Source organism: Heloderma suspectum, chromosome 4 (genome assembly GCF_057233095.1).
Source record: "Heloderma suspectum isolate Gila_16-S chromosome 4, 16-S_ref, whole genome shotgun sequence".
Taxonomy (NCBI): domain Eukaryota; kingdom Metazoa; phylum Chordata; class Lepidosauria; order Squamata; family Helodermatidae; genus Heloderma; species Heloderma suspectum.
The window spans coordinates 129,986,991-130,014,517 of NC_139461.1; the positions used below are offsets into that span (position 1 = coordinate 129,986,991).

The 27,527-nt window shown below is 41.1% G+C and overlaps 1 protein-coding gene across 1 annotated transcript in view; it reads left to right on the forward strand.

Moving 5' to 3' along the window:
* Positions 1-27,527, forward strand: part of CDH18 (cadherin 18) — a 401,711-nt gene that overhangs the window by 275,003 nt on the left and 99,181 nt on the right. Inside the window, exon 6 of the mRNA XM_084850558.1 lies at positions 13,632-13,799. Within this exon, the coding sequence (XP_084706684.1) occupies positions 13,632-13,799 (168 nt within the window). The remainder of the gene's footprint in view (positions 1-13,631; positions 13,800-27,527) is intronic.

The following is a 27,527-nucleotide window of genomic DNA, read 5'->3' on the forward strand; positions in this document are numbered from 1 at the left end:
TTATGCAGATTTTTGTATTGTAAAATGTAGGATAGAAGGGAAAAATAAGTACTTGAACCATTTCTTTACTAATAATATCACCCATATATCAACAAAACAACACAGAAATTTGTTTTCAATCAATTTTAAGATTTATTGGCCCTTTGGGCAAATTCTTGTCTTCAGTTCAAGCATTATTTAACTGTCTGGTCAATAAATCCTGATTGTTGAATCCCAATAAAGTCAATAGCTGCCCATTATAGAACTTAATAGGCAAACACGGGTGATGTTGGATCTAAAATATAATACAATATTTGTAAAGATACTTGTCATAGATTTATTGAAGTGATTTTCATTTAGTTCACCACATATAACATTTCAGCATCTTCTTGATGTCAGAAAGCAAAAAAAGCAGCTGTTCACTCAATAAAAAATTCTGAATCTAATAATAAAGAAAACAATCGAATGACCAAAAATCATTTCACTCCAGATGTCAGCTTGGTTGCTCATTTGCCAAACCTGTAGGCAGTAAATCATCAGCTATAGTAGTGAAGCTGTTGTTGTTGTTGTTGTTGTTGTTGTTGAAATGTGGTATATTGTGCTATTTGCTGAAATGGCTTTAATAAAAGTTTGAGCTACTTCTAACTTGGTTAGGAAATGTTCATGCAAAAAGTTAAAGAAGTATTTCATGTGAGATGGGTTTTGTGACCTCCCTATCTTTTTAAGTTTCAAACCCATCACTGGAAGAAGAACCGTAGTGCCAGAAAAGGTCTGCTAGTAGAGGTCTAAGTTTGTTGCACATGAAGGCTTGGGAAGGAACTGCATTTGCCTGAAGGGCAAATTTTTCCTGAAGTACAATTTCAAGGCAAATACAGAGGCAAAATATGAGTGAAATTTGAGATTGGTAAGAAGTGTTTCAGTAAGAAGAATAAAATTTATCAGGGGAGGGAATGACCATAAACCCCTGCAAGGAGTTACTTCCAAGGATGGTTGCCCCTCTGGAGTTTATGTGTTTTACTTTAGTTTTGCTGTTTCTTTTATAGTGCGGGACTTAATGTTTTCATTAAGTTTTTCACAGAATCATGCAGGCACCTCTGATGTGAAGCACTTTGTTCACATAGTTCTCCTCTTTCAACATCTAAAATAATCCATGTTGTATGCATTCTGAAAAGCAGAACTGGGGGCTCCAGAGCCTGGCAAAATCAGGTATTTCCTGGAACCTTAAGATTAGCAAAGGCCGCACCGCCAAAACAGTACCAGAATGTTTATTTTGCCTGGACCACCAACAAAGATCAGAAGAGTGGTATATTAAAAGATACTTAGTGATAACTGACATGGAATTCACTGCCACAAGATATAGTGATAGTCACTAGCTTTTACAATGAACTGAGCTCATAGAAGATAGCTGAATCGGTGGCCATTGGACACAATAACAAGATGGAACCTTCATCTTGAGCAGCAGTATAACTCTGCGTACTACATGATGGGGAAAATCACAAGGAAAGGCTGAAGTTCTTACATGCTTAAATGTTCTTCCTCATGGTAGTGCTCCATGCGTTTGAGGATACAGTGTCAGTCAGTTCAGTTGCTTGGGATGGCTTTTTGGCCATCTTGCACATCTCTGGTGGTGGCTGATGCTGACATAGAAATATTCAGTGCTATTGGGTTGACCCATGCAGTGAATCCAGTGAGTCTACATCATGCTTTTGCTATACCCACCTACACACACATACTTTTTTTCCCCAGTGTGGTGTTCCCCTCTTGGTATGAATAAGGAATGAAGTGCCCTTTAGTCCCTTTACCATAAACTGTTTCATACATGCATATGGATTACTTGATTTCAAATCTCAGGGTTATTCAGCACTTGGTAACTCATGTTGCTGATCTATGTCAGCACATTAAGTGATAAACATGCACATGTAAGCCAGTCCTTCATGTTCTAGTGTTATGTACTAAGATTGATGGTTTAGAAACCCAACAGAGATTGGTGAGTTTATGTCTCTGGTCACGTCATGCAAACCACCCCTTAATTCTTCTTCCCAGGTTGCCTTCAACCTAAGATGGAGTACTCTGCAGTTAATCAATGTACTCAGGGAAATTGTTTAACAGTGCAATCCTCTGAATGTCTTAGAATTAATTCCTGTTGAGTTCAATGGGACTTAATTCCAGATAAGAACATAAGAAGAGCCATGCTGGATCAGACCAAGGGTCCATCTTGTCCAGAATTCTGTTCATGCAGTGGCCAACCAGCTGTTGACCAGGAACCCATGGGCAGGTCATGAGAGCAACAGCATGTCCCACCCATGTTCCCCAGCAACTAGTGTACATAGGCTCACTACCTCTGGTACTGGAGGTAGCACATAACCATCAAGACTAGTGGCCACTGAGCCTTTTCTTCCAGGAATTTGTCCAACCCCCTTTTAAAGCCATCCAAATTGGTGGCCATCACTACTTCCTGTGGTAGTGAATTCCATAGTTTAACTATGTGCTGTGTGAAGAAGTACTTCTTTTTATCTGTCCTGAGTCTCCCACCAATCAGCTTCATGGGATGACCCCAGGTTCTAGTATTGTGAGAGAGGGAGAAAAAATGTCTCCCTATCCACATTCTCCACATCATGCATAATTTCTTACACCTCTGTCATGTCTCCCCTTACCCTCTTTTTTTCCAAGCTAAACAATCCCAGCTGTTGTAACCTTCCCTCATAGGGGAGATGCTCCAGCCCCTTGATCATTTTAGTTGCCCTTTTCTGCACTTTTTCCAGCTGTACAATATTTTTTTCTCTCTTTTTTAGGTGTGGTGACCAGAACTGTAGACAGTATTCCAAGTGTGGTCACACCATAGATTTGTATAGGGGCAGTATGATATTGACAGTTTTATTCTCAGTTCCTTTTCTAATTATGCCTAGCATGGAGTTTGCCTTTTTTACAGTGGCCACACACTGGGTTGACATCTTCATCGCTCTGTCCACCACAACCCTAAGATCTCTTTCCTGGTCGGTTACCACTAGCTCAGATCCCATCAGGCTATGCTTGAAGTTGGGATTTTTTGCTCCAACGTGCATCACTTTACATTTGCTTACAATGAACAGCATTTGCCATTTAGATGCCCATTCTCCTAGTTTGGAGAGATCTTTTTGGAGCTCTTCACAATCCCTTTTTGTTTTAGCCACCCTAAATAATTTGGTCTCATCTGCAAACTTGGCCACTTAACTGCTCACTCCTAATTCTAGATCATTTAGGAACAGGTTGAAAAGCATTGGTCCTAATACAGATCCCTGTGGGACCCCACTATTTACTTACCTCCATTGGGAGAATTTACCATTTCTTCCTACTCTCTGCTTTCCATTCTTTAACCAATTAATGATTCATAAGAAGACCTGTCTTCTTATTCCATGACTGCTAAGTTTGCATAAGAGTCTTTGGTGAGGGACTTTGTTGAAAGCCTTTTGGAAGTCCAGATAAACAATTTCTACCAGATCACCTCTTTCTATATGTTTATGGACGCTCTCAAAGAATTCTAAAAGGTAAGTGAGATAGGACTTACCTTTGTGGAAGCCGTGTTCATTCTTTTTCAGCAAGGCTTGTCCTTCTATATGCTTACTAATTTTATCTTTAATAATGCCTTAAACCAATTTACCTGGATCAGACATTAAGCTAACTGGCCTGTAATTTCCCGAATCCCCCGGATCCCTTTTTGAAAATTGATGTTGCATTAGCCATCTTCTAGTTCTCTGGTATAGAGGCTGATCTTAGGGACATGTTGCATATTTTGATTAGAAGATCAGCAATTTCATATTTGAGGTTTTTTTAGAACTCTAGGATGGATACCATCTGGGCCTGGTGATTGATTTGCTTTCAACATATCAATAAGGTTGAGCACTTCATCTTTGTCACCATTGTTTGCCTCAGTTCCTCAGACTCCCTTCCTGAAAACATCAGTTCAGGCACAGCTATCTGTCCTACATCTTCTGTAGTGAAGATGGCTGAAAAGAATTCATTCAGCTTCTCTGCAGTCTTCTTGTCCTCCTTCAGTACTCCTTTAACTCCATTGTCATCCAATGGTCCAACTGCCTCCCTACCTGGTTTTCTGCTTTTGATATATTTAAAGAATTCTTTATTGTTGGCCTTGATGTTGTTAGCGATATGCTCCTCAAAATGCTTTTTTGCATCTCTTATTGCCTGCTTGCATCACCTTAGTGCAAGCTTGTGTTCCCTTTTGTTTTCCTCACTTGGGCAGGACTTCCATTTTCTGAAGGAAGCTCTCATTTCTTTAATAGCTCCCTTAACACTGCTTGTTAACCATGCTGGGGACTTCTTGGACTTGGTGCTACCTTTCCTAACCTATGGCATACACTTTAGCTGGGTTTCTATTATTGTTGTTTTGAGTAATCTCCAAGCATTTTGAAGGGATTTAATCCTCTTGACTCCCCCTTTTAACTTCATTTTCACCAATTCCCTCATTTTAGAGAAGTTTCCTCTTTTTAAGTCAAATGTCACTGTGTTGGACTTCCTGGGCAGTTTTCCACTTAAATATACGTGTCTGTGTCCGTCCGTCCGTCCGTCCATCCATCCATCCATCCATCCATCTATCTATCTATCTATCTATCTGGCTGATAGCACTGTGGTCACTGTTTCCATTTGGTTCAACAACATTTACAGCTCGTACTACATTCTGGGTGACACCATTTAGGATTACATCCAGGGTCACCTCCCCTCTGGTTGGTTCCATGACCAACTGTTCTAGGGCCCAATCGTTTAGGGCATCAAGAAATTTAACCTCTTTGTCATAGCTGGAAAATGCATTTATCCAATCAATGTGGGGGTAATTGAAGTCACCCATTATTACAACACGTCCTTGTTTAGAGGCCTCCCTGATTTCATTTCCCATCTCAAGGTCACTCTGAGCATTCTGGTCTAGGGGACAACAGCATGTTCCTAGCACTAAATTAGTTTTGGAACCTGGTATCAACACCCACTGTGCTTCTGTGGAATTGCCTACCCCTTTTCGGTGTTCTAGTCCACTCGACACTATGCCCTCTTTGATGTACAGGGCAACACCTCCCCCACTACGCCCTTCCCTGTCCTTCCTATAGAGTTCATATCCCGAGATGGCCATATCCCACTGGTTTTCTCCACTCCACCAGGTTTCTGTAAATCCAGATAAGGATTGATGCCTAAATCAAGGAATACAGTATAAACACTATGCTTGCATCCCTAAACAATTCCATGGGAAGTAATACGTTGAATACATAGAAGTATTTAAACACTGGCATAATTTGAGGTGAAGATATGAACCTTATATAGCACTATCCATTTGACAGTGTTCAATGGATGCCCAAGAAGTCAATACTGGATTAGTGAGAAATCGTGGTAGAGGTTTTAGGCTGGTGTCAATGCTACTAATGGCATAGACCAAGATTTCACCTTGCAATATCTTTACATCTAAATACGTTAATCATTTTAGAAGATTGAGGTTTAATTGAAAACTACATCAGTATAAATCCTAACCTTGTTCTTAAAGGCTTGGTATATCTAGTTAAAGGCCTTGAGGGGTACTGATAAATTGACAATTTATTTTTGCTATTTTCCCACTGCACTGATTTCCTGAGCTCTATAATACATGCAGAAATTTTGCTTGAAGATGTGCCCTACTTTTGAAAGAGAACCTCTAAAAGCGACAAAGGAGATGAGTGTGGATTCCCATATCACAGAAAGAGATCCACATTAAATGAAAATAAAGGAGCATTTCCTGGAGGACCCATAAGTGTTTTAGCACATGATGTCTGACATCTAAAGAGAATTTTACTTTTGGAGGATTCCCTGTATTAAAGATCTTTTAACACACCCCCCCCCCAAGTCTTGTTATGGAATGCACTAGAAATCAATGTGACAATAGCTTCAAACATAGCTAAGATTTCAAATTCAAAAGTGAAGAAAACACTAAATAGTACAGACTGTCTTTCCAGCTGAACATAATTGGTAATAAGATTTATGTAATTATTTAGCATTTCCTGGCTTTTTATAATGTTGGTTTGTTAATTAAACAAGTGGCAAAAATTTCACTATATAAAATTCAGTAAAATGTCAACAGTATAGTCATTTTTGCAAAACAAGGGTATTGATAGTGTCATGAAAAATGTGCATTTTAAAAGAAGTTTATGAGAACATCTTTCAGCTATCAAACGTTTAAAATCATAACATTGAAAAATATCAAAGCATCAGGAGCTTGAAAAGCTAACTTTTTCTAAATGAATTAATTTTAACTAAGTCTTATTTTCCTGTATCATGGTGATGCATTACATCTGAGTACCTAAACCACTGTTAAAGCAGGTTTGGGAGCCAATGATAAACCTTTACAATATTATTCCAACTTTGCTTAACATTGTTTTGTAAAATGTTCTTACTATGGGGACATGTACAAATGTTCCAAAACTAATGCTCCAACTCAGTCAGTTCACTTATAGGCTCCAGGGTGTGCCTAGGTCTCACTGAGGTGGTGATCCTGTGTTTGGGTTTTACCACTTCAGACTACAGATGGGAGTTCTTGTGATGGAATGCTCCTCTGTACAAAATAAACCCCTCTGGACATTAGAGAATGGCTCTAAACGTGTGAGTTTCCTGTTCCCCCTGTTACAGACGAACGTCAGACTCTCTGAACATATGTACTGTGCACTGTATTTAGGAAAGCTGCCAAGAACAACTTCAGTATGTCTCTGGACAGTCACAGAGAGGCACCAGAGTCACAGTGTGTTCATGCGTCCTACATTGACTAGATTAAAACGAGTTGCTCCCTGTCACTATAGAAATATGCTAATGCCTGCTGGATTACCATGCCACCACTCAGCCAATGAATCCACAAGGGTTGGAAGCTAAGCAGGGTCAGCCCTGGTTAGTACTTGGATGCGAGACCGCCTGGGAATCAGGCTTCCTGCATTGAGCATGGGGTTGGACTCGATGGTCCTGTAGGCCCCTTCCAACCCTAGGAGTCTATGAAATTGTACTAATCCCCTTGGTGGGAAATTTGGTCCAATGGTCCAATTCTGAAGCATCCCCAGATCATTGAATGGCCAATACTTTCAGATATTATCTGGATGATCCTAATGATACCGTTTTTAAAACAGTGTTTTTCTCCTGCTGTGCATAGCCAGCTAGATTGAGGCCAATCAATGATCCCTGAGCTTAGGGCCATTATACCTGTAATAATGCATAGATCAAGCTTCCCCAGACCAAATGAACACATATTTAAATATGCATATTTTTAATTAGCTCTTTTTTCATTAAAAAAAACCTCGGCAAAATGGTGGATGCTTGTGGATGGGACCCAGGGTGACTACAGGTGGCTCACCGAGCTTGTGGGGGCTTGGGCATAGGATGTGTCATACCGGCATTTCTGCCTTCCCCATCCCAGAACACCCTGTTTTCACCACTCTGCACTCCTCTTCCAAGCGCGGGGCCATTCAGAGCTGCCTGCAAGCCAATTTGTGTATGTGTGGGGGGGTGGAATTTGGTTCTCCGGGAACTGACTTTGGAGGGCAGGCTCTGAGGTTGGTTCCTGGAAACCCACATATCCTATGGCCATCTAGCCACTGACTAGTGGCCGTAGGATTGTTCACTCCATAAACCTAAGATTAAGAAGTGACCATATAATGCTTTCTTATCGTATAGTAGACCAGCCTCCCCCAACATGGGTCCCCCCAGATGTTTTGGCCTACAACTCCCATCATCCCTGACCATGCTGCAGGGACTCATGTTACAGAAGGCTAATTCAGATAGTTCTAGCCTTAGGTAACACACTGTTCTATAAATCAATGCATGGGGGCAGATGCTTATCTCCCAAGACTGTTCTTGCACATTTGTTCTTACAAATTATTACATTGTACCAAAAATTGCAATTAGAATTTTGTATTTTTGATAGGACTGTAAAATTTAATTGGATTAATTTTATTTATTCAGTTTATACTCTGCCTTTCCACCAAGAAAATGGTACTTAGATTAGTCAACCAAAGCTTCAGTTAATAAATTGCTAGGGGCCAAGCTGCCCTGAAATCAAATTAACGTCACTGGAATGGCAAGTTTATTGTACACCTTTTTGTTGTTGTTGGTGGTGGTTTATTTATGTATTATTATCAACAGTTCAAACAATATAGAATATAATCAAATTTATCAACAAAACCAGCAAATATCACAAAGTTCCCAATAACTCAAAAGGCTGTACATTCTCTTGATTCTTATTACACCAATACATTACAAATAATGACCACTTTTCTATAAATCTATCATTTTGCTGTCTTCCCTCTCTAACCCTTACTATATTAGTTAACTTAACCATATATATTATTTCCCATACTTTAATAATCCAGTCATCAACTGTAGAGGCTATCGGTTTTTTCCACTATGCCGATATCAGCATTCTGGCGGCTGTTAATAAATGCACTATTGTCTCTATGTCATCAGATAGAACAACTTCCTTGACATAACCTATATATATATATATATATATATATATATATATATATATATGATCCAAAGGTAGTCTATATCCTGATACAATCTCAATTTCATCTATTATCTTTAGCCAATAGCCCTTAATGACTGGGCAAAACCAAAAAACATGGGCCATATCTGCATTAGGCATTTTACATCTCCAGCACCTGCGGTTAAGCCTTACAGGCATTAAATACCAGCAGAATATAAATTTGAAAAAACATTATTTCAGGTTTGTGCTAATAGTCTGCTGTGGTATATTATTCCAGATCCAAGTCCAGGTACCTACTGGAATCAGACAAGTTAGTTCTCTTTCCCAGCTTTTCTGATAATTATTAATGGTAAGATCTAAATCTAAGAAAACTTTATAAAGCTTACTTAATACGTTTTCCTGATTTTGTATCATCACATTTTCAAAGGTGTTTTTTTCCTGAAGAGGTCCAGATTTCCTTAGTAATCTTAAGGCTATACTTCTAAGCTGTAGATACTGAAAAATAAAGGTTGGGAGTTTTGCATTTCATTCCATATTTGTTCATATGATTTAAATGTTACCTTATCTATAAGTGTGGTTATTTCTATTAGCCCATGATTGTACTATAAAGATAGATTGCCTAATTGCATTTCACCTGTCATCTTGTCATTATATGTAATAGCTATTAATGGAGATAAACCCAGACTTAATACTCTTTTAAGTTTCAACCAGTTGTTAAACAGGGTTTTGGTACATGGGTTCATTCTTAATATATTTCTTTCAAATTTATTACAGAACCATAAAGTATTTTTCAACTTCGTTGAAACATTATACTGTTCTAATTAAGTTGCTCTATCTGGATTAAACCATGTCTTCAAATAAGCATAGCCGCAACATAATAATTTTTATGGATGGGAAGGCATTCTTTGTTGGTTTTATTAAAGGGTAGTTTTTTTTCCCTACTCTTGTTTTTTTCCCATTCCAAACAAAATCTAAGAACATTGTTTGCCAGTCTCCAAGTATCTTTTGTGGGACCTTTAATGGTATGTTTAAGAACAAAAATATTTTTTTTGAAGTACCATCATTTTTAAGGCAGATATCTTACCCATCCATGAAATATGAAGCTGGTTCCAGCTAGCCAAGTCATCTTTTACTTCAAGCATAACCTTACGATGATTATATTCTGTTATCAAGATTTTGTGTAATCCGTCCCCCTAAATATCTAACTAGAGTATCTTTCCAAGGAATTTTATATTCTTTGGTAATCTTAGTGTTTGTAGAATTATCCATATTGAATCCAATCCACTCTGATTTTGTAATATTAATTTTATATCCTGATACTTGACCATATTCCTGAAACAAAAATAAAAGTTTATTATAGGTATTCATAGGATCATATAAATAAAGATATTGTCAGCATAGAGACTAATTTTGAACTCTTCTCTACCAATCTTTACCCCCTTTAATATATTTTCCATTCTGATAGCTTGAGCAAGAGGCTCTATAGATAATGCAAATAACAAAGGAGATAAATGGCAACCTTGTCTAGTGCCCCTCCTCAGATAGAATTTGTCTGAATTGACACCATTCACAGAGACACTAGCACTGGGGTTTGTATAGATCATTTTAACCCATTCAGCAAATAGGCCGCCTAAACCAATTTTATCCAAAATCTGTGACAAGAACTTCCATTCTAGGCAGTCAAATTCCTTTTCAGCATCTAAAAAAATTAGTCCATATGGTTGTTTAGATTTATTATCAAGATGTATTATGTTTACTAATTTTTTTTATATTCATTGACAATTTACGATTTTTAATAAAGCCTGTTTGATCTTCTTATATATGATTAGCAATTATTCCATTTAATCTTTTGGCAAGGATGGATGTCCATATTTTAAAGTCTTGTTGTTGTTTTAAACTATTTGTATTCTGGTTCATTGATCTAATGATTGGTACCTTTACAGTGCAATCCCATACATCTTTGCTCAGAAGTCAGTCCAATTGAATTCAGTGGGGTTTACCCCAAGGTAAATGGGTGTTGGATTGGAGCCTGTTATGCTTTTTTCAGTATCTCAAAAAGGTGCATCTATTATGGTTTCAATTTGTGAACCGCCCAGAGAGCTTCGGCTATTGGGCAGTATAGAAATGAAATAAATAAATAATAAATAAATAAATAAATAAATTACATGCAAATTTCTTTAAGTTTAATACATTAGTTAATTGGCTAAATGGCAGATTGAACAACTAAAATATGTAATTGGTTAGTAGTCCTTTCATCATATTATCAGAACTATTTCGTTGAAGAGATTATGCAGCATAACCATTCATATATAGATTGCAGTGTGTGTAATTTTTGAACTTTGCAGGGGAGGTTGAAAAAAATGCTCTTTTCACTTCCAAAATCTTACCTTCACAAGATGATGAAGAAGAAGACCTCTCTATAGGTTAAGGCAGAGTTTCATTTGAGCATCACTGGAGTGTTCCATACTGTCTTTAATCAAAAATACTCTCGTTTAGAAGAGAAAAAATGTTGTGGGTGGAGTATCTGTGTAGATTCTGGTCTGCAGTGTCCCTCAGCCATAGCTATGTTCTTTCAACTTAAAGTAGGAAATTTGAATTTGAAAGATCCTCTTCATTCTCATCTTTTAACCTAAGGTTATATATCTATATGTGTATATATATCAGCTTTGCTGAACTACCATTAAGTTATGATTAAATCACATCCTCAAGATAATATGTTTTACCCTGTTCCTGGCTTACATTCTTCTGGGCTACAAACAGGATTGGTTGGAGAACTGGGCACAGTATTGAAACAGTGAGAGCACTTGTAAATTATCCAGGCTACTGACTTGACAGCATGTCTGGCTGGGGGGATGCTGGAAGTTGTAGAGCTTATTTCAGTCTAAACATGCATAGGATTGTGCCATAAGTGAGGTGACACAGGCAGATGCTAGTTCCCACCCTGGGCAGTGCTCCCTTTGCCGCCAAAGTGCTGGCAGAGATGGAGAGGGCATAATTGATTTGCTCCTCACAATTCCATGTCAGTTTCTACTTGTAACGGTTTAGTTGTTGTTGTTGTTGTTGTCATCTTCCCAACATTTCATCTCTTTGTCACGCACTGAACTGCCTCTAGGAACTACTTCATGAGAGAACGTAAGTGTTGTCTGGGGTGGTGTACCATTGACTTTGGGGGAGTTAGTAAATAAAGTCCATCAGACCAACAAGCACTCTCAGCTGTAAACTATAAAAGGTACCCAAACTGTCCAAGACTCTGACAACCCTACACATTTTCCTGACAATCCTAGACATTTATTGGGAAAAGTAGGCTTCAGAGGGGGGAGAAACACATTATTTATTTAAAAGATTTTAAATAAACAAGGAGTTGGATAGTTGCTCAATCAGTGTGTGAAATTGAGAGGCCACCCCTTCCAAACCTTTTTTTAGCCTTCATTCTACCCTTACAGTTCTCGGGTCACAAGGACAGTAGAAGCCACATCAGATAAAATACCCCTTCTAAGTAGTGAAGGTAATGAAGTTTGAGGTGGGTTGAAATGCGAACACCCCCTGCTCAAAAAACATTCCTCATTTTGAGTTGGGGCCGGACTCATTTAATTCTGGATCTGGCTTCAAATAGGGTTCACTCTTGCCCTCTCTGCTAATTCCACTCCATTTTGCAAAAGGGAGGGGTAAGCAGCCAGGCTCAGCAGACATTGTGGGTTGGATTCAGACTAAGTTAGCGGTGCTCAGTTTCAGCTGAAATCAATACAACTTGTGTTTACTATAATTTCAGTGGGACCTAATCATGACTAGCTTTGTCTAGATCCAACTCTATTTATTTAAAACTCTATTCTATCTTTCAACTATTGCTCAAGGTAGTCCATGACATCACTTAAAACATATAACAAGTCAGTGCAATATATGTTCAGCTCAAATATCTGAGATAATATTTAAAAGGCATTTGTGCTAAACTTCTTTTCTTTGGTTGCTCAGGGTATAGGGTAAAGAGAGAAGCCTATGAAATACAACTCCGAGGATCTTCGGAAACTCTTTTCCTTTCTACTGTGGATATGATAAACACCCATTATATGGGACAGTGTATACTTTCACCAACCTGGTGTCATCATTGTATCCGCACAGAGCCAGCTCTAAGTTTAAGTGGGCCCTGGGCAAAGTGCACTCTGTTGTGCCCCTTTCTCTCTTGGTGGACCCTGAGCGGCTCACCTGACAGTGGTGATGGGTAGCAACAGGCAGCAGCACTCTGAGCTGTGTCAGGTGCATTTTAATTTCCCACAATCCCCCAGAGCAACGCTACAACAGGAGCTGTCATGCCACAGACTGTAGCCTATACTGAGAGAGGGAAGGAAGCTTGATCCTGTGCATGTCTGCTCGTAAGTAACTACCAGGGTCTTCCAGGTAAATATGAATGCAGCCTGAGTTAATGAGAGCCAAAACATATGTAACCTTTGCATTGGTAAAAGAGAATGCAAATATTTGAATTCCATGAAGCTCTTCAGAAGATCAAGTAATGTTACACTGAAGCCAACTGAATCTGAGCTTGCCTAATAAGATCATGTGTTTGAACTACATTAATCTTTTGCATTAGCTAAGTCATTCATGAGAATGCAGCCACATCATTGATGGAAAACAAAACTTTTTAACATTGCCCAAATAAGATCTTTTTAGACCACACACATCAGAAACGATATTACATTCATTAATAATTCAATAAAATTGCTACTTAAGCAATTATCATATGTGATAACACAATATATATTTTTGGCAGCGTATCTACTTTGCATGGATTGTGTTAATCATTTATTAATATATTATACATTCTTGTAACAGGCATGTTTTTAATTTCTACATATCCCCCAGCAAGCTGACAATCTGTCACATGCTGCCCCATTTCCTTTGAAGACAACAGTGCAGTGGTGTTTGACATTTCTTTATAATGCCTTACATGAGCCATCCTCCCCAAACAGATGCGGCACAGTAAAGGCTGAAAATCCGTTCCATAGAAATCAGAATTTCAACTAGGCATAGCTTGCTTTGGATGTTAATTGGCTTTATGTCTCATTCTGTTGGCAAGAGAAACCGTGTAGGTGGCTTACCTTTTCATAACCTTTTTTTTAAGAAGCTAAGAGTAATATTTCTTTTCTCTCTCTCCTCCCCCCCCCTGCTTCTTTTAACATCACAGGAGTCATCAGGACAGCCTTGCATAACATGGACAGGGAAGCCAGAGAACATTATTCGGTTGTCATTCAAGCCAAAGATATGGCTGGGCAAGTTGGAGGGCTGTCAGGATCGACCACTGTCAATATAACCCTCACTGATGTCAACGACAACCCCCCCAGGTTCCCTCAGAGTATGTAAAGGTTTGATCTGATTTATCTTTTCCCAACAAAAGCTTGGTCTATAGTCATTACAGGTTATTTTAATTTCAGGAAGATTTTGCTAAAAATGTCGGATGAGCTGTGAATAATCAAGATAGATTGGGGAATGTCATATTGAAAGGGCTGCTTTCTAGTCTTAATAATGGACTTGAATTCACAGGGATACGTTTATCTGCAGCATCTCTTGCCATTACTTCCTTCTTCCAGTCACCATTTTCTTATTTTGCACACATTACCTGGCTGCATGTAACTAATCACATCAGGCAAATCAGCAAGACTTAGGTGCATGTCAGAGACAAACTACATATGGTGGCAAACCTGGGACTGGGAAGCTGGGACTACAGTTGTGCACTGAAAAGTGGTTCAGGAGCAATTTGCAGGAAAGAAACAACCAGCAGGAGGTGCTTAATCTTTCCCCCACTTTTGACTCCCCCCCCCCCGCCCCCAGCATGTTTCCCCCTGCTTGCTACAGAAAAAACATGTCTGGAGAAAATGTGGCTAGAGTGGCAGGGTTGGCAGAAAGTGGCAAGTGGAGGAAAGGTTTAGTATGTACGCATCCTGCCTTCTACATCACCCCTGGAAATCCCTTTCATGCAGCAAAGAAGTGGTGGCCCAGGTTCCCAGACCCGTGTTTGCCACCAAGTGCTTAGTTCATCCCTGAATGGGCACAAAATGGCAGCTTTGATTACTATTATTTGAGGGGGGTTGTCCTTGAGTTGAAAGCATTAAGTGACTGTTTTCAAATGCCTCTTACAGCATCAGGGCTAGCTATCAATGTAGGAGAGAGTCAAAGTGCACTGCCTAAAAACAGAGTTTTTGTACATTCTCGTCATATACCAATCAATAGGAACGTTCTCATTTTCTTGAAATTATTGGAGCCAGTCTTTTTTATTAAGTGTCTGGGCATGCCTACCCTCAAAAGAGAACACCTCTACAAGGAGCTACAAGCATGAATAGTTGGCTGTCAAGTTCATAGACAATAACATGTTGCATACCCTGACAATTGGCTGCACCCTAGGATGATTTCTGAGGTCTGTCATTGTTGATTTGGGGAGGACGTCCAAGAACATTCTATAGGTGGGGAAAGAGGTTGGTATGCTTCCCACCACTGCCACTTTGCTGGGTTTTATAAGGCTTGCAGCAAGGGATGGATATATATCTCAGTTTTGGTTTCTCTGTTTTTCATTTTTTCCCATCTTAAGTTTCATTTCAAACTTTGAATTTTTTTTTCTAATCTTAGGTTCAGTTAGTTGAGACTTTTTTTTTTTTAAGTCACCATGAAAATTTGTTCACATTTGTGACCAGCCAGATGGATGGATGGATGGATGGATAAATAAATAAATAAATGTTGCGCATATTTCTCATATTTTTTGTGCATAGTACGTTCATTTTTATATGCCATTTTGTGTAATGTACATATTTTGCAAGGAATTTTCTTAATATAATGCATTTTAGTAATATCTTCATTTTCATTTGCACTTTTCACTATTTTTTTTATTTTTTAGTGGAGAATTCCATTGCAAAATTTGTAGAAAAGCACATTTTGTAAGAATAACTGAGTTTCAGTTACACAGAAAGTCTGGATGAATTTCTCCTCCTTCCCTACTCCCTCATGATGTGTCAATGTGGGTTGAAGATGTCATTGGTTTGTCAGGCCTCAGTGCACTGTTGCTGGAAGGACAATTAGGAAATAGCTTATTGGCAGACTGTTGGTGTGACTACACTGGTCTTAGAACTAGGGATGTACGAGTTGTCTTTTGTGGATTATGTTGATGGTGGGGGGGGAGGCGTTCCATCCCTCCCCCCCAGAATCCTTGCCAGGGGGGGAGGCGCTCCATTTCTCCCCCCCTGGAATCCTCCGCGGCCAGCTGTGCTCCACAGCAGCTCCGCGGAGCAGCCGGCCAGGCCCAGCCAGGCCAGAGCCGTCTGCAGCCGGATTTCCGGCCGCGGAGGACTCTGGATAAAACAAAAACAAAAAAAACCGCATACGCAAATGGCAGCGGCTATGGCCGCCGCCATTTGCATTCCTTATTTTTGCCATCTTAATCTACGTAAATATTTACGTAGGCTAAAACAGCAAATCAAAAAGGGACGTAAATAGCTCCTGCTACGCTATTGGTGTTCCCCTTTATTTTCACCGTCATAGTCTATGTAAATATTTATGTAGATTAAGATGGCAAAAATAAGGAACGCAAATGGCGACAGCCATAGCCGCCACCATTTGTGTACGCGGGCTTGTTTGTTTTTTTAAACCCACCCAACCATGTGTTTGTTTGTTTTTTAAACCTAGCCATGATAGGCTATGTAAATCTTTACGTAGCCTATCACGTCTTTTTTTTTTTTTTTACAAGCCTAGAAATGGCGGCAGCGGCAGCTGGTCGGAAGACCAGCTGCCGCTGGAGCCGCCGCCGCCCGGAAGATCCAGCCCAGGTAAGTCTCGTCCCGGGGAGGGATCTGCGGGGGGGTGGGGGGTGGCAGGCCATTCCACCACGGAGTTCGGGGGGCTGAATGCACTGTCATTCGGCCTCACCGAGATCTGTGGCGGAATTCTCTGACATCCCTACTTAGAACGGTGGAAGCAGAACAGGGCCATGAGTTTGCTGCTAGGGATATACAGCAAACTCATCTCCATCTGGGGCAGGGGGAGCTCAATGAGCTCCACCCCCCAGCTGTGCAGCCAGGACCAGCTCAGCAAGCCTCCTTGCCTGCCCCACGTGCTGCCCCTCCTGTCCATGCTGCCACCAAGGACTCCACACTGCCGCTCCTCCATGCTGCCGCTCCTCCACATTGCCCAGAGTAGGCCAGAGTGAGAGTGCTGGGATCCCACAGAGGCCCTTCCTCCCTGTGCCAGCTGTCAAGGGCAGGCCACGGGTCCCAGAGTGGCCAACCCACAGCACTCTTGTGCTGGCCTCCTTTAGAGGAGGCCAGGGCAAGAGCATTGGGGTGCCGCCAAGGCCATTGATAGTGCCATCCAAAATGTTTTCACTCAGAAGTGAGGCCCACTGAGTTCAGTGGCACTTACTCCCTAGCAAGGATTGCAGCTTAACCAGTGGGGGCTGGTGGTTCCAATGTCAGTGGAGTGTGAATCTGCTCCAGGTTTCAGTCAGAACTAGTCAGAACTTTAAAGGATAGGTCCTTTAGAGTTCTGACTGGTTCTGACTCACCGCCCCACTGATGTCAGGGCCACCAGCCTCCACTGAGCCGAACATATGTTAATGCCTAAATAATTGGGAAGTTCTGGATGTTATGTGCTCCATGTCTTTCAAATATTGACCATGTGCCCTTTCTAAGTTCTAAGGGTACAGACATTTCTACAGGTAGCACATAAAGTTTCTGTACAGGCCTCCTTAGAGAATAATGAATGATTGACAAGACTTCATTTAAATGTTTAGCGTTCCATACATTGATTTTCCCTCCATCTATTAACAAATAAATACCTCATGCAGCAAGTCTCCAGTGTACTTGAGTGTAATTGCTCTTTATTTAAAAATAGCAAATGTTCTGCACCTTTCGTTAAGGACAGAACTGGCTAGGAGTCAAAGAGGTTAGACCATGAGTTTTTCAAAACTTTCCCAGCGTGCAGAGCTGGACCAATTTTCTCAGCAAGCTTCTAGGCTGGAGTGGGTGGGGTGGAGGGAGTGAAACAGATTTGCATTAGATGTTTTTATGGCTGGGGTGGCTTGCTCAAGTGACAAAGAAACAAAATCTTCCTTCCTCACAGTGATAATTATTTAGAGCCTCCTGCCTAGGAAGTATACTCGAGGCAAAGGCACTAGGTCATTTAGGAGTAAAAGAATAAATAACTTAGAGCAACAGAGTGTTGAAAGATACAAGTCTCTGAGGACTGGATGGCATTTTACAGTTTCCACTCTTACTGTGCCTGAACTGGCACAGTATCATATATGCTGGGATCTCAAGGACAGAGGCATTAGGAGAGGGAATTTTCACTCATTTGTCAAATCATTACTCTTGTTTGTGTCCTGTCCAAAGAAAGTATGTAAGTAGATTTTTTTTAAATGTATCCATTACTGCAGAGCTGGCCTTAAAGTATTGCAAGCAGTGCTACAGCAGTTTATGATCCAGAACTTGATACTGACAGATATACATATAGAGATTATTTGGTCATATGATAGGATTTCTTCTCCTCAGTTGTACAAACAAAATGCTAATAGATTTGACATACACTTTTGAAGGGAGCCATGCCAGAAAGTATGCCACTCATCAACTGCAAGGAACAGAGGAAACAGATGGGCAGGGAAGCGTAGTTGTGACAACTGGTTATTGCTTTAAGGGAGCAATCCTGTGGGGGCAACCACCTATCCAACACAGGGTAGGTGGAGCATTTGTGGCTAGATGGCCAATTTCAGCTGTCTAGCCACAGGACATCGGGGCGAGGGAGGCCAGACGGCCCATAGGAAGCGTCGTACCGGCACTTCTGCACTCCCCTCCCCAGGAATGCCCCCTTTTGCCCCACTCCGCACCGTTGTCCTGAGTGTGGAGCTCAGGGATGGCCTGCGCCGCCTATGAGGTGGTGGAGGAGGGGAGGCAGTTTTCTGGGAACCAACCTTGGGGAGTGGCACTGGGCTCTGAGGCCAGTTCCTGAAAACCGAGCACTCCTATGGCCATCTAGCTGCTGTCTTAATGGCCAAAGGATTGCACGCTAAATGGGGCAAAGTGTGACAAGAGCAGGAAGGGGTTTTTGAAAGATCTTGAAAAATGTGACATACTTTATGGACAATACCGAGACTGTCTAACATTTCCAGTCTAACTCCATTCATGAACAGCACTTTAAGGATCTGGCTATGAGAATAATATTGCCTTATTGTTGTTTGCTTGTTTTTGTACTAGTGCTTCATTTCGTTCACAGCAATGTTCACAAAAGCACATCTCACTGTCCCTCGTCAATTCCCATCAGTTCCTCTTCTTCCTTCAAGTCCAAGCAACCTGTACCTCATCCCTGAACCGTGTCCAATCCAAGACTTACATGAGTCATATCCGCATGATCTGCCCATCCCATGTGATCTCGGCCTTGAAACATTATCAGAACAATGTGAGATCATTACCACATTGCTCTGGTAATGTATGAACAGGGTCACAATCTCAAAGGTGAGAGAGCATAGGTTCTCAGTGTATATACTCAATAGTGAAAATTAGTTAACTCATCTACGGTACTATTTGACTGTGGACCATTTGTCTTGATTATCTTCTAGGGATGTATTTGAAATTTGTTTCAGTTGGTGTGTTTTTTTGCCAGAATTTAGCCAACTTGCACCCCCCTCCAACATCCAGAACTGAATGTCAACCTGAATACAATCTGCAGTCGAAGTACCTACACTTTCAAGCTTGTGATGCGATTCACACCACAACTGCATTTGAAAAATGTGTACATTTCAAAAATGTGTACAATTGAAAAATGCACACAAACACACTTTAATCAATGGGAGCAAAATATGTACAGTACATTTGAAAAAATGTGCACGGAAATATGCACAATCTTTTTGTGTGAAAAGAAAAAAAACAGAGCATGCAATCTGATACATACATGAGTTGGAGTGAGCATTGAGGTGCATATTGGAGAACAAGCTCAGGTTTTGCAGATTCACACATCCCTATTACTATTTTCAAGACGAAAACAGGGAAACCATTTAGGGAGGAAAGGAGGCAGTCCACCTCAGTGTCTTAGATCCCATTTGATTAATCATTGTTGTTCAGTCGTTAAGTCGTGTCCGACTCATCGTGACCCCATGGACCATTGCACGCCAGGCCTTCCTGTCCTCCGCTTTCTCCCAGAGTGTGCTCAAGTTCATATTCATTGCATCGGTGATGCTATCTAGCCATCTCATCCTCTGCCGTTCCCTTCTCCTTTTGCCTTCAATCTTTCCCAGCATCAGGGTCTTTTCCAGTGACTTTTCTCTTCACATTAGGTGGCCAAAATATCTGCGTATCTGAGGTTGTTGATAATTCTCCCAGCAATCTTAATTCCGACCTCTGATTCATCCAGCCTGGCGTTTCTCATGATGTACTCTGCATATAAGTTAAATAAGCAGGGTGACAATATACAGCCTTGTTGTACTCCTTTCCCAATTTTGAACCAATCAGTTGTTCCATCTTGGGTTCTTACTGTTGCTTCTTGACCCTCTTACAGGTTTCTCAGGAGACAGGTAAGGTGGTCTGGTACTCCCATCTCTTTCAGAATTTGCCAGAGTTTGTTGTGATCCACACAATCAAAGGCTTTAGTGTAGTCAATGAAGCAGAAATAGACGTTTTTCTGGAATTCTCTTGCTTTCTCCATGATGCAGCGAATGTTGGCGATTTGATCTCTAGTTCCTCTGCCTCTTCGAAACCCAGCTTGTACTTCCGGTAGTTCTCTGTTCACATACTGATAAAGCCTAGCTTGTAGGATTTTGAGCATAACCTTGCTGGCATGTGAAATGAGTGCAATTGTACGGTAGTTTGAACACTCTTTGGCATTGCCCTTCTTTGGAACTGAAATGTAAACTGACCTTTTCCAGTCTTGTGGCCACTGTTGAGTGTTCCAAATTTGTTGGCATATTGAGTGCAGCACTTTAACAGCATCATCTTTTAGGATTTAACATAGCTCAGCTGGAATACTGTCATCACCGCCAGCTTTGTTGTTAGTAATGCTTCCTAAGGCCCACTTGACTTCACTCTCTAGGATGTCCGGCTCAAGTTCAGTGACCGCACTATCATGGCTATCAGGGACATTAAGATCTTTCCTGTATAGTTCTTCTATGTATTCTTTCCACCTCTTCTTCATCTCATCTGCTTCTGTTAGGTCCCTGCCTTCTTTGTCCTTTATCATGCCCGTCTTTGCACAAAACGTTCCCTTGAGATCTCCGATTTTCTTGAAGAGATCTCTAATCTTTCCCATTCTGTTGTTTTCCTCCATTTCTTTGCATTGTTCATTTAAGAAGGCCTTCTTGTCTCTCCTTGCTATTCTCTGGAAATCTGCATTCAGTTGGATATATCTTCCCCTTTCTCCCTTGCTTTTCACTTCCCTTCTTTCCTCAGCTACTTGTAAAGCCACTTTGCTTTCTTGCATTTCTTTTTCTTTGGGATGGATTGAGTTGCTGCCTCCCGAACAATGTTACGGACCTCCGTCCATAGTTCCTCAGGCACTCTGTCTATCAGGTCTAATCCCTGAAATCTATTCCTCACCTCCACTGTGTATTCATAAGGGATAGGATTTAGGTCATACCTGAATGGTTTAGTGGTTTTCCCTACGTTCTTCAATTTAAGCTGAAATTTTGCAAGAAGGAGCTCATGATCTGAGCCACAGTCAGCTCCAGGTCCTGCTTTTACTGACTGTATAGAGCTTCTCCATCTTTGGCTGCAAAGGACATAATCAGTCTGATTTCGATATTGACCATCTGGTGATGTCCATGTGTAGAGTCGCTAGGGATGGACGAATGTCTCTTACCTGTTCTCGAAGCTTGCTTCGCAGTGGGGGGGAGGCACTTCGGTTCTCCCCCGAAAGTTCAGGTGAGGGGGGGGAGGTGCCCGCTTCGCCTGGCCGAAATTCAGGCCGGGGGGGAGGCACCCCATCCCTCGCCAGTGAAATTCAGGCTGGGTAGAAGCGCCCCGTCTACCCGGCTGCGAAAAAAAAGTAAAACAACAACAACACACACACACCCATGATAGGCTATGTAACGATTTACGTAGCCTATCACGGCTAGATTTCCAAAGTCAGCCATGATAGGCTATGTAAATCGTCACGTAGCCTATCACAGGTGACTTTGGAAAAAAAAAAAAGCACGTACGCAAATGGCGGCTCCCATGGAGACCGCCATTTGCGTTCCTTATTTTGACACGTCTAGTCTACGTAAAGATTTACGTAGACTATGGCGAAAATAAGGGCAACGCAAATAGCGTTCCATTATTTTCGCCGTAGTCTACATCTTTATGTAGATTAGACATGCCAAAATAAGGAACGCAGATGGCGGCGCCATGGGCTGCCGCCATTTGCGTATGCGCTTTTTTTCCCCCCAAAGTCACAAGTGATAGGCTACGTGATGATTTACGTAGCCTATCACGGCTGACTTCGGGAATCTAGCCATGATAGGCTACGTAAATCGTTACGTAGACTATCACGGGTGTTTTTTTTTTTTTTTTTACGTTCCTTTTTTTTTTGCAATGGTGGCGGCAGCAGCCGGTTGGGAGACCGGCTGCCGCCCCCAATGAAATGCCGCCGAACCGCTGCCAGGACCCGCCACTGAGAGGGACATTGTTACTGGGGTATAATCTCAAAAACGATGGAATGATCTCAGTATGAATCCAAGGCAAACCATTCAACATCACAGTAATTCAAGTCTATGCCCCAACCACTGAGGCCGAAGAAGCTGAGGCTGATCGGTTCTATGAAGACCAACAACACCTTCTAGAACTAACACCAAAAAAAGATGACCTTTTCATCATAGGGGATTGGAATGCCAAAGTAAGAAGTCAAGAAATCACCAGGATAACAGGCAAGCATGGCCTTGGTTTACAAAATGAAGCAGGACAAAGGCTAATAATTTTGCCAATAGAACACGCTGATCATAGCAAACACTCTTTTCCAACAGCACAAGATACAATATCTTTTCTGCAATTTAATCTTGACTATGAGTGGTCCTCTTATTTCTTGCTTCTCACCACTAAAATGTCTTTACTGCCTTCCACCCAAATCCAAAATGGCAATGCTGTAAGCATAGTTTTTTTTTTTTTGTTTCATTCTTTCGTACAAAATCCAAGTCAACAGTTATAAAAGTGTGTACACACACACAAACTTATTTCATTTCTATACCGCTCAATAGCTGAAGCACTCTGGGTGGTTCACAGAAATTAAACCCACGAAGTACAGCATAAAACAATATAAAATATGAATACTTAAAAGTACAATATAAAAATACAACCAGAATAAAACCTAGCAGCAATGCAGAGATTTAATTACAGATTTAAAACAGCAGAGCTAAAAGACTAGAGTGCTAAAATGCTGCAAAAACAAAAAGGTGTTCACCTAGTGCCGAAAGAAGTACAACATAGGTGCCAGGTGAACCTCTCTAGGTTCAAACCACTTAAAATGAAAATGAATAGCTGTGCTTTTTCTCTCCCTCATAGTGTTTTTTCCCCATTTTCAGATGAGTACCTGTCATACCGATGGCGATATTTCACAGTGACTCATTTTTCTATAGTTGCAGTCTTACACCAAGTTTATGACATATATAATGTTTTATTTCTTAATTTGCTGGTTTAAATTAACTGACAATTTCATTAATGGGGCTACTTGTAAATTCTAAGGAACTGCAGCCACCATTCAGAAGTCAACTTTACTGGTGTTCTTCAAGGAAGTGTAATTCCCATGCATTTGCCTCCTTTTCATGAGCACAGTCTTAAGTGATAGCCATTCAGTTAAATGCTTTGCTGAATTGGAGCTTGAAAGAATAAGTGGTGTCGTTTTTATGAAGATCTGCTGTATTCTTCATGCATGGCAATGAAGCCGATTTCCTACTTTAAGTGCACAGCTAACCACAAACTTAACTGTGGAGTCGTAACTTGAGCCTCTATAATTATTTTTTTTATGTGAGCGGTTGCTGAATGAATGTTATGTGATCACAAATGAGAAGACAGGCGGTCTGTGAAATTGAGAAGGGGAGGAACACTGTTAAGGAGACAAATTGTCTTCAGATGCAGTCTGCACACTGGCAAACTAGGATGCCCATGTGCAGACATGCTGGGAGCCAACACATAGAGGAGGAGGAGGCCTTTCATAGACCCCCCCACACCTTTGGTGAAAAATATTGGGTGGTTAGAAAGACCCCTTCTGCCTTCCTGCAACCTCCAAAATCAGCATGGGCTGAGGCGTACATATCTGCTTTGCCTTCAACCAGCCAGAGAATGTTGGCAGCAGAGAGCAGTATGCAGGCATGAGCCTTCAGCCAGCTGGGGCTGGGTGTTAGCCCAAAGAGAAGTAAGAGGATTGGATCCTGGAGCTCAAAATGGGGTGGGGGATCAGAGGAGGTATACCTTCAGCTTCCTGTGCATCCGCAAAGCCCAGTCCTTTCTTCCCTAGCCCCTCTCGCTGAAGAATTCTCTCTCCAGAAGATTTGATGACCATCCATGTGTGGGTGGGAAACATGCCACACAAGAATGTGCAGTGACTGCTGTACTTTATGCAAATGTGAAAAGCTGTGTCACAAGGCATCTTAAACAGCAAACTCAAGTTCAGAAATGTACTTGCATTTATCAGACAAAAATATATGCTGTTGTTCAAATGTAGTCTCTGATTCAATGCCATTAAATAAATATTCATTTTTATTCCACCCTTCTTTCAAAGAAATCAGGTTGGTGTACATGTTCTCCCTTCCTCTTATCCTCACAACAACCTTGTTGAGGTAGGTTAGTCTAAGAGATGGTGACTGGCTGAAGTGCACTTGGCAAGCTTCAAAGCAAAGCAGGGATTTGAACCCACATCTTCCTGCTCCTAGTCCAGCATTCTATCTACTAGACCATACAGGCGGTAACAGTGACTGGTAAATAGTTGTACTCATCTTGACTTTTTAAAGAAATCCTATATTTTGCCACCAAAATAAGCTGCCTACATGCATTTGTTCATGTGTTATTTCATTCATGTGTCAGCCATCTTGGAAAATGGCAGCTACAGAATTCATGCACCAAAATAGGCATTTCTACCCGAGTTAAATGTTTTTTTGCATGGATTTGAAACACATTGAAACTTCAAGATTCTCTGCACATCTATATATCTTTATAGGGGTCTATGGCAGGTCCAGGACTAGATGTATTTTCAGGAGTAAATGAAAAGCCATTATTGCAAAAATTGTTGGAAATGTTTTCTCTTTTATTGATGTGTCACACTGCTGCATCATATTTCATAAATTCGCCAGTATTTTCTGGAGATGTTTGAACTGACTAGGCATGGTTTTAATATCTGGTGGGTTTGCTCTTTATTAAAAAAAAAAAAAAGCTTGGTGGATAATAAAATGGAGGCAAGTTTAAATGTTACTATTCTTTTTTTTATCCACTTGATTTTCTGCTTGACTATATGGGATATATATCTGTACAGTTCAAAACTATGCTTTTTTTTTTTTAACAACAGGGGCAAGGGGCTGGAAATTATTTAGTACTAGCCAAGAACATGTTACTACCAACTGAATTGTGCGTAATGAAAATCCGGGACACAGGAAAAATGCTAAAATGAGATAACATATGAGACTCACAGCATGTTTATTTGTCGGTAAATTGCATCATATTCAAGGAGGTTTACTCCCAAGTAAATGTGTATAAGATTGTAGTCTTAGAGAATGGATAGCTGAGTCTATGGAGAAAATGTCTGCTTTTCCTCAAAAAGAATGATAGAATGTTACCTTTTGATGTATTTCACTATAAATATCTAGTTAATAAAGACTGGTTGCTGTGCACACCTTGCTGCTAATTATATATAGGTTTTGTTAAGGTTCAGTCCAGAATGGTTGTTACCATTCCATTTGCTATAGACATTAAATTTCGCAAGAATTCTGTAATTACCCCCCCACACACACTCCATAGGAACATCGGAAACTGCCTTATACTGAGTCAGACTAGGGATGTGTGAACTCACTCTGCCCGAGTTCTCTGGACTCCTGCCCAGCCCCTGCCCCCGCTCGCCAGTCCCCGGACTGTGCTTGAGCCCCTCACACTCTCGGCGAGCAGCCCGTGCTCACCCCAGCAGCCTCATCGAGCGCCGCAGTCGCCATTTCTAAAAAAAATGGCAACCACAAAAAACAGCATGTTTTTGTATGCGTGAAAATGTGCATTTTTCAAATGCACATATTCTCGTGTGAAATGCGCATTTTTTGTAAAGGCACACAGTGTGTGTATGAAAATGTGCATTGTTTATAAAATACGCATTTTCACACACATGCAAATATTCACATTTGCAAAATGTGCATTTTCGTATACACGAATATGTGCATTCGCAAAAATGCTCATTTTTGCGTGTGTGCAAATTTGCGAATTTTTGTGATCACCATTTTATTTCTCAGAAAATGGCAACCGCAAAGTTCGACAAGGTTGCCAGGGTCTGTGCAGGCCATTTCCTGAGCGCTGGCAGGGGGTGGGCAGGGGCTTCGCGAGCAGGGCTCAGGGTGCAGGCAGGAGGAGGTCTGCCAGATTCCCTGACTGAATTGGGTGCCTGTGCCATCCCTAAGTCAGACCATTGGTCCATTTAGCCCAGTACTGTCAGCACTGACTGGCGGCAGCTCTCCAGGGTTGCAGGCAACTTTACATGGAGATGTCAGGGCCTGTGATGTTCTGCATTCAAAACATGTGCTCTGCCACTGAGCCACGACCCCCTGTCATTTCATTTCTCGAGACAACCAAGGTGGTTGTCTTAGGGCGCGTGGCTGGCTGGGGAATGCTGGCAGTTGTAGGACTTTTTTCTGTCTAAACATGCATAGAATTGTGCCCTTAGCTGCTTTGCAAAGGCCACTGCAGCCATAATTGCATCTTTTGCAGCCCCATGGCTGTGGATAAGCTCTTGTTTGCTTTTACATTAAGGTCAACTAGTGGTGGGGTGCATGATTGTACATTTAAGATATAATCTGGTTTGGTAGAGTCCTATAAAGTTCTGAGCAGTAAAGTTTCTCACAATTGAAGACACATAAATGTGGGAGGAGGAGAACTCACTCCAGGCTTTTTAAATTGCTTAGCTTTTAACTCGGTGAAATTTATAGCCCTTGTTTCCTTGGCCATTTGGGAGGAGAGAATGAAGAGACCACAAAAGTGTTATATTTTTCTCCTGCGGCTCCAAGATGTAGATGGTGTTACAACCCTGAATGGCAAACAATTCAGTGAAACGAGAGAGATAAGATCTCAGATGCTTTATGCTGATTTAAAATTTCGCTCACTATGCTTTAAACAACTCAGCCTAACTACACAAGTTTTTTTCTTCTTCTAACATTAGAATTTGGAATTGCCAGATTAAATTGTTTGGCTTTTCCAGACCAACAGAAGAAAGTGCTTCTTCACAGAACAGATAATTAACCTGCAGAATTCACTGCCACAAAATTGGTGATTTCTGCTTTCTCAGATAGCTTTTAAAAAGATTAGACTAGGTTTTTGATAAACCAATCATCTGTTAATCAGTCTAATCCAGTTTTTCCCAACCTTAGATCCTGTATATGTTGTTGGAGTGCAGCTGCCATAATTCTAGGGATGGACGAAAGTTCCTTTTCTGATCCTATTTGCGTTGCCCTTATTTTCGCCATAGTCTACGTAAATGTTTACGTAGACTACACGTGCCAAAATAAGGAACGCAAATGGCGGTGCCTATGGGTGCCGCCATTTGCGTACGCGCTTTTCTTTTTTCCAAAGTCAGCCGTGATAGGCTACGTAAACATTTACGTAGCCTATCACGGTGTTTTTTAAAAATCTAGCCGTGATAGGCTACATAAACATTTACGTAGCCTATCTCGTTCGTTTGTTTGTTTTTGTTTTTTACTTGGAAATGGCGGCAGCGGCAGCTGGTCGGAAGACCGGCCGCCGCCAAACCGCCACCGGAGCTGCCGCTGCCAGGGACATTCAACCAAGGTAAGTCCCATCCCGGGGGGGGGGGGGCAGACCGTTTCTCCACCAATTTTGGGGGACCAAATGCGCTGGCATTTGGCCTCCCCGAGATTCATGGAGAAATTCTCTGACATCCCTAC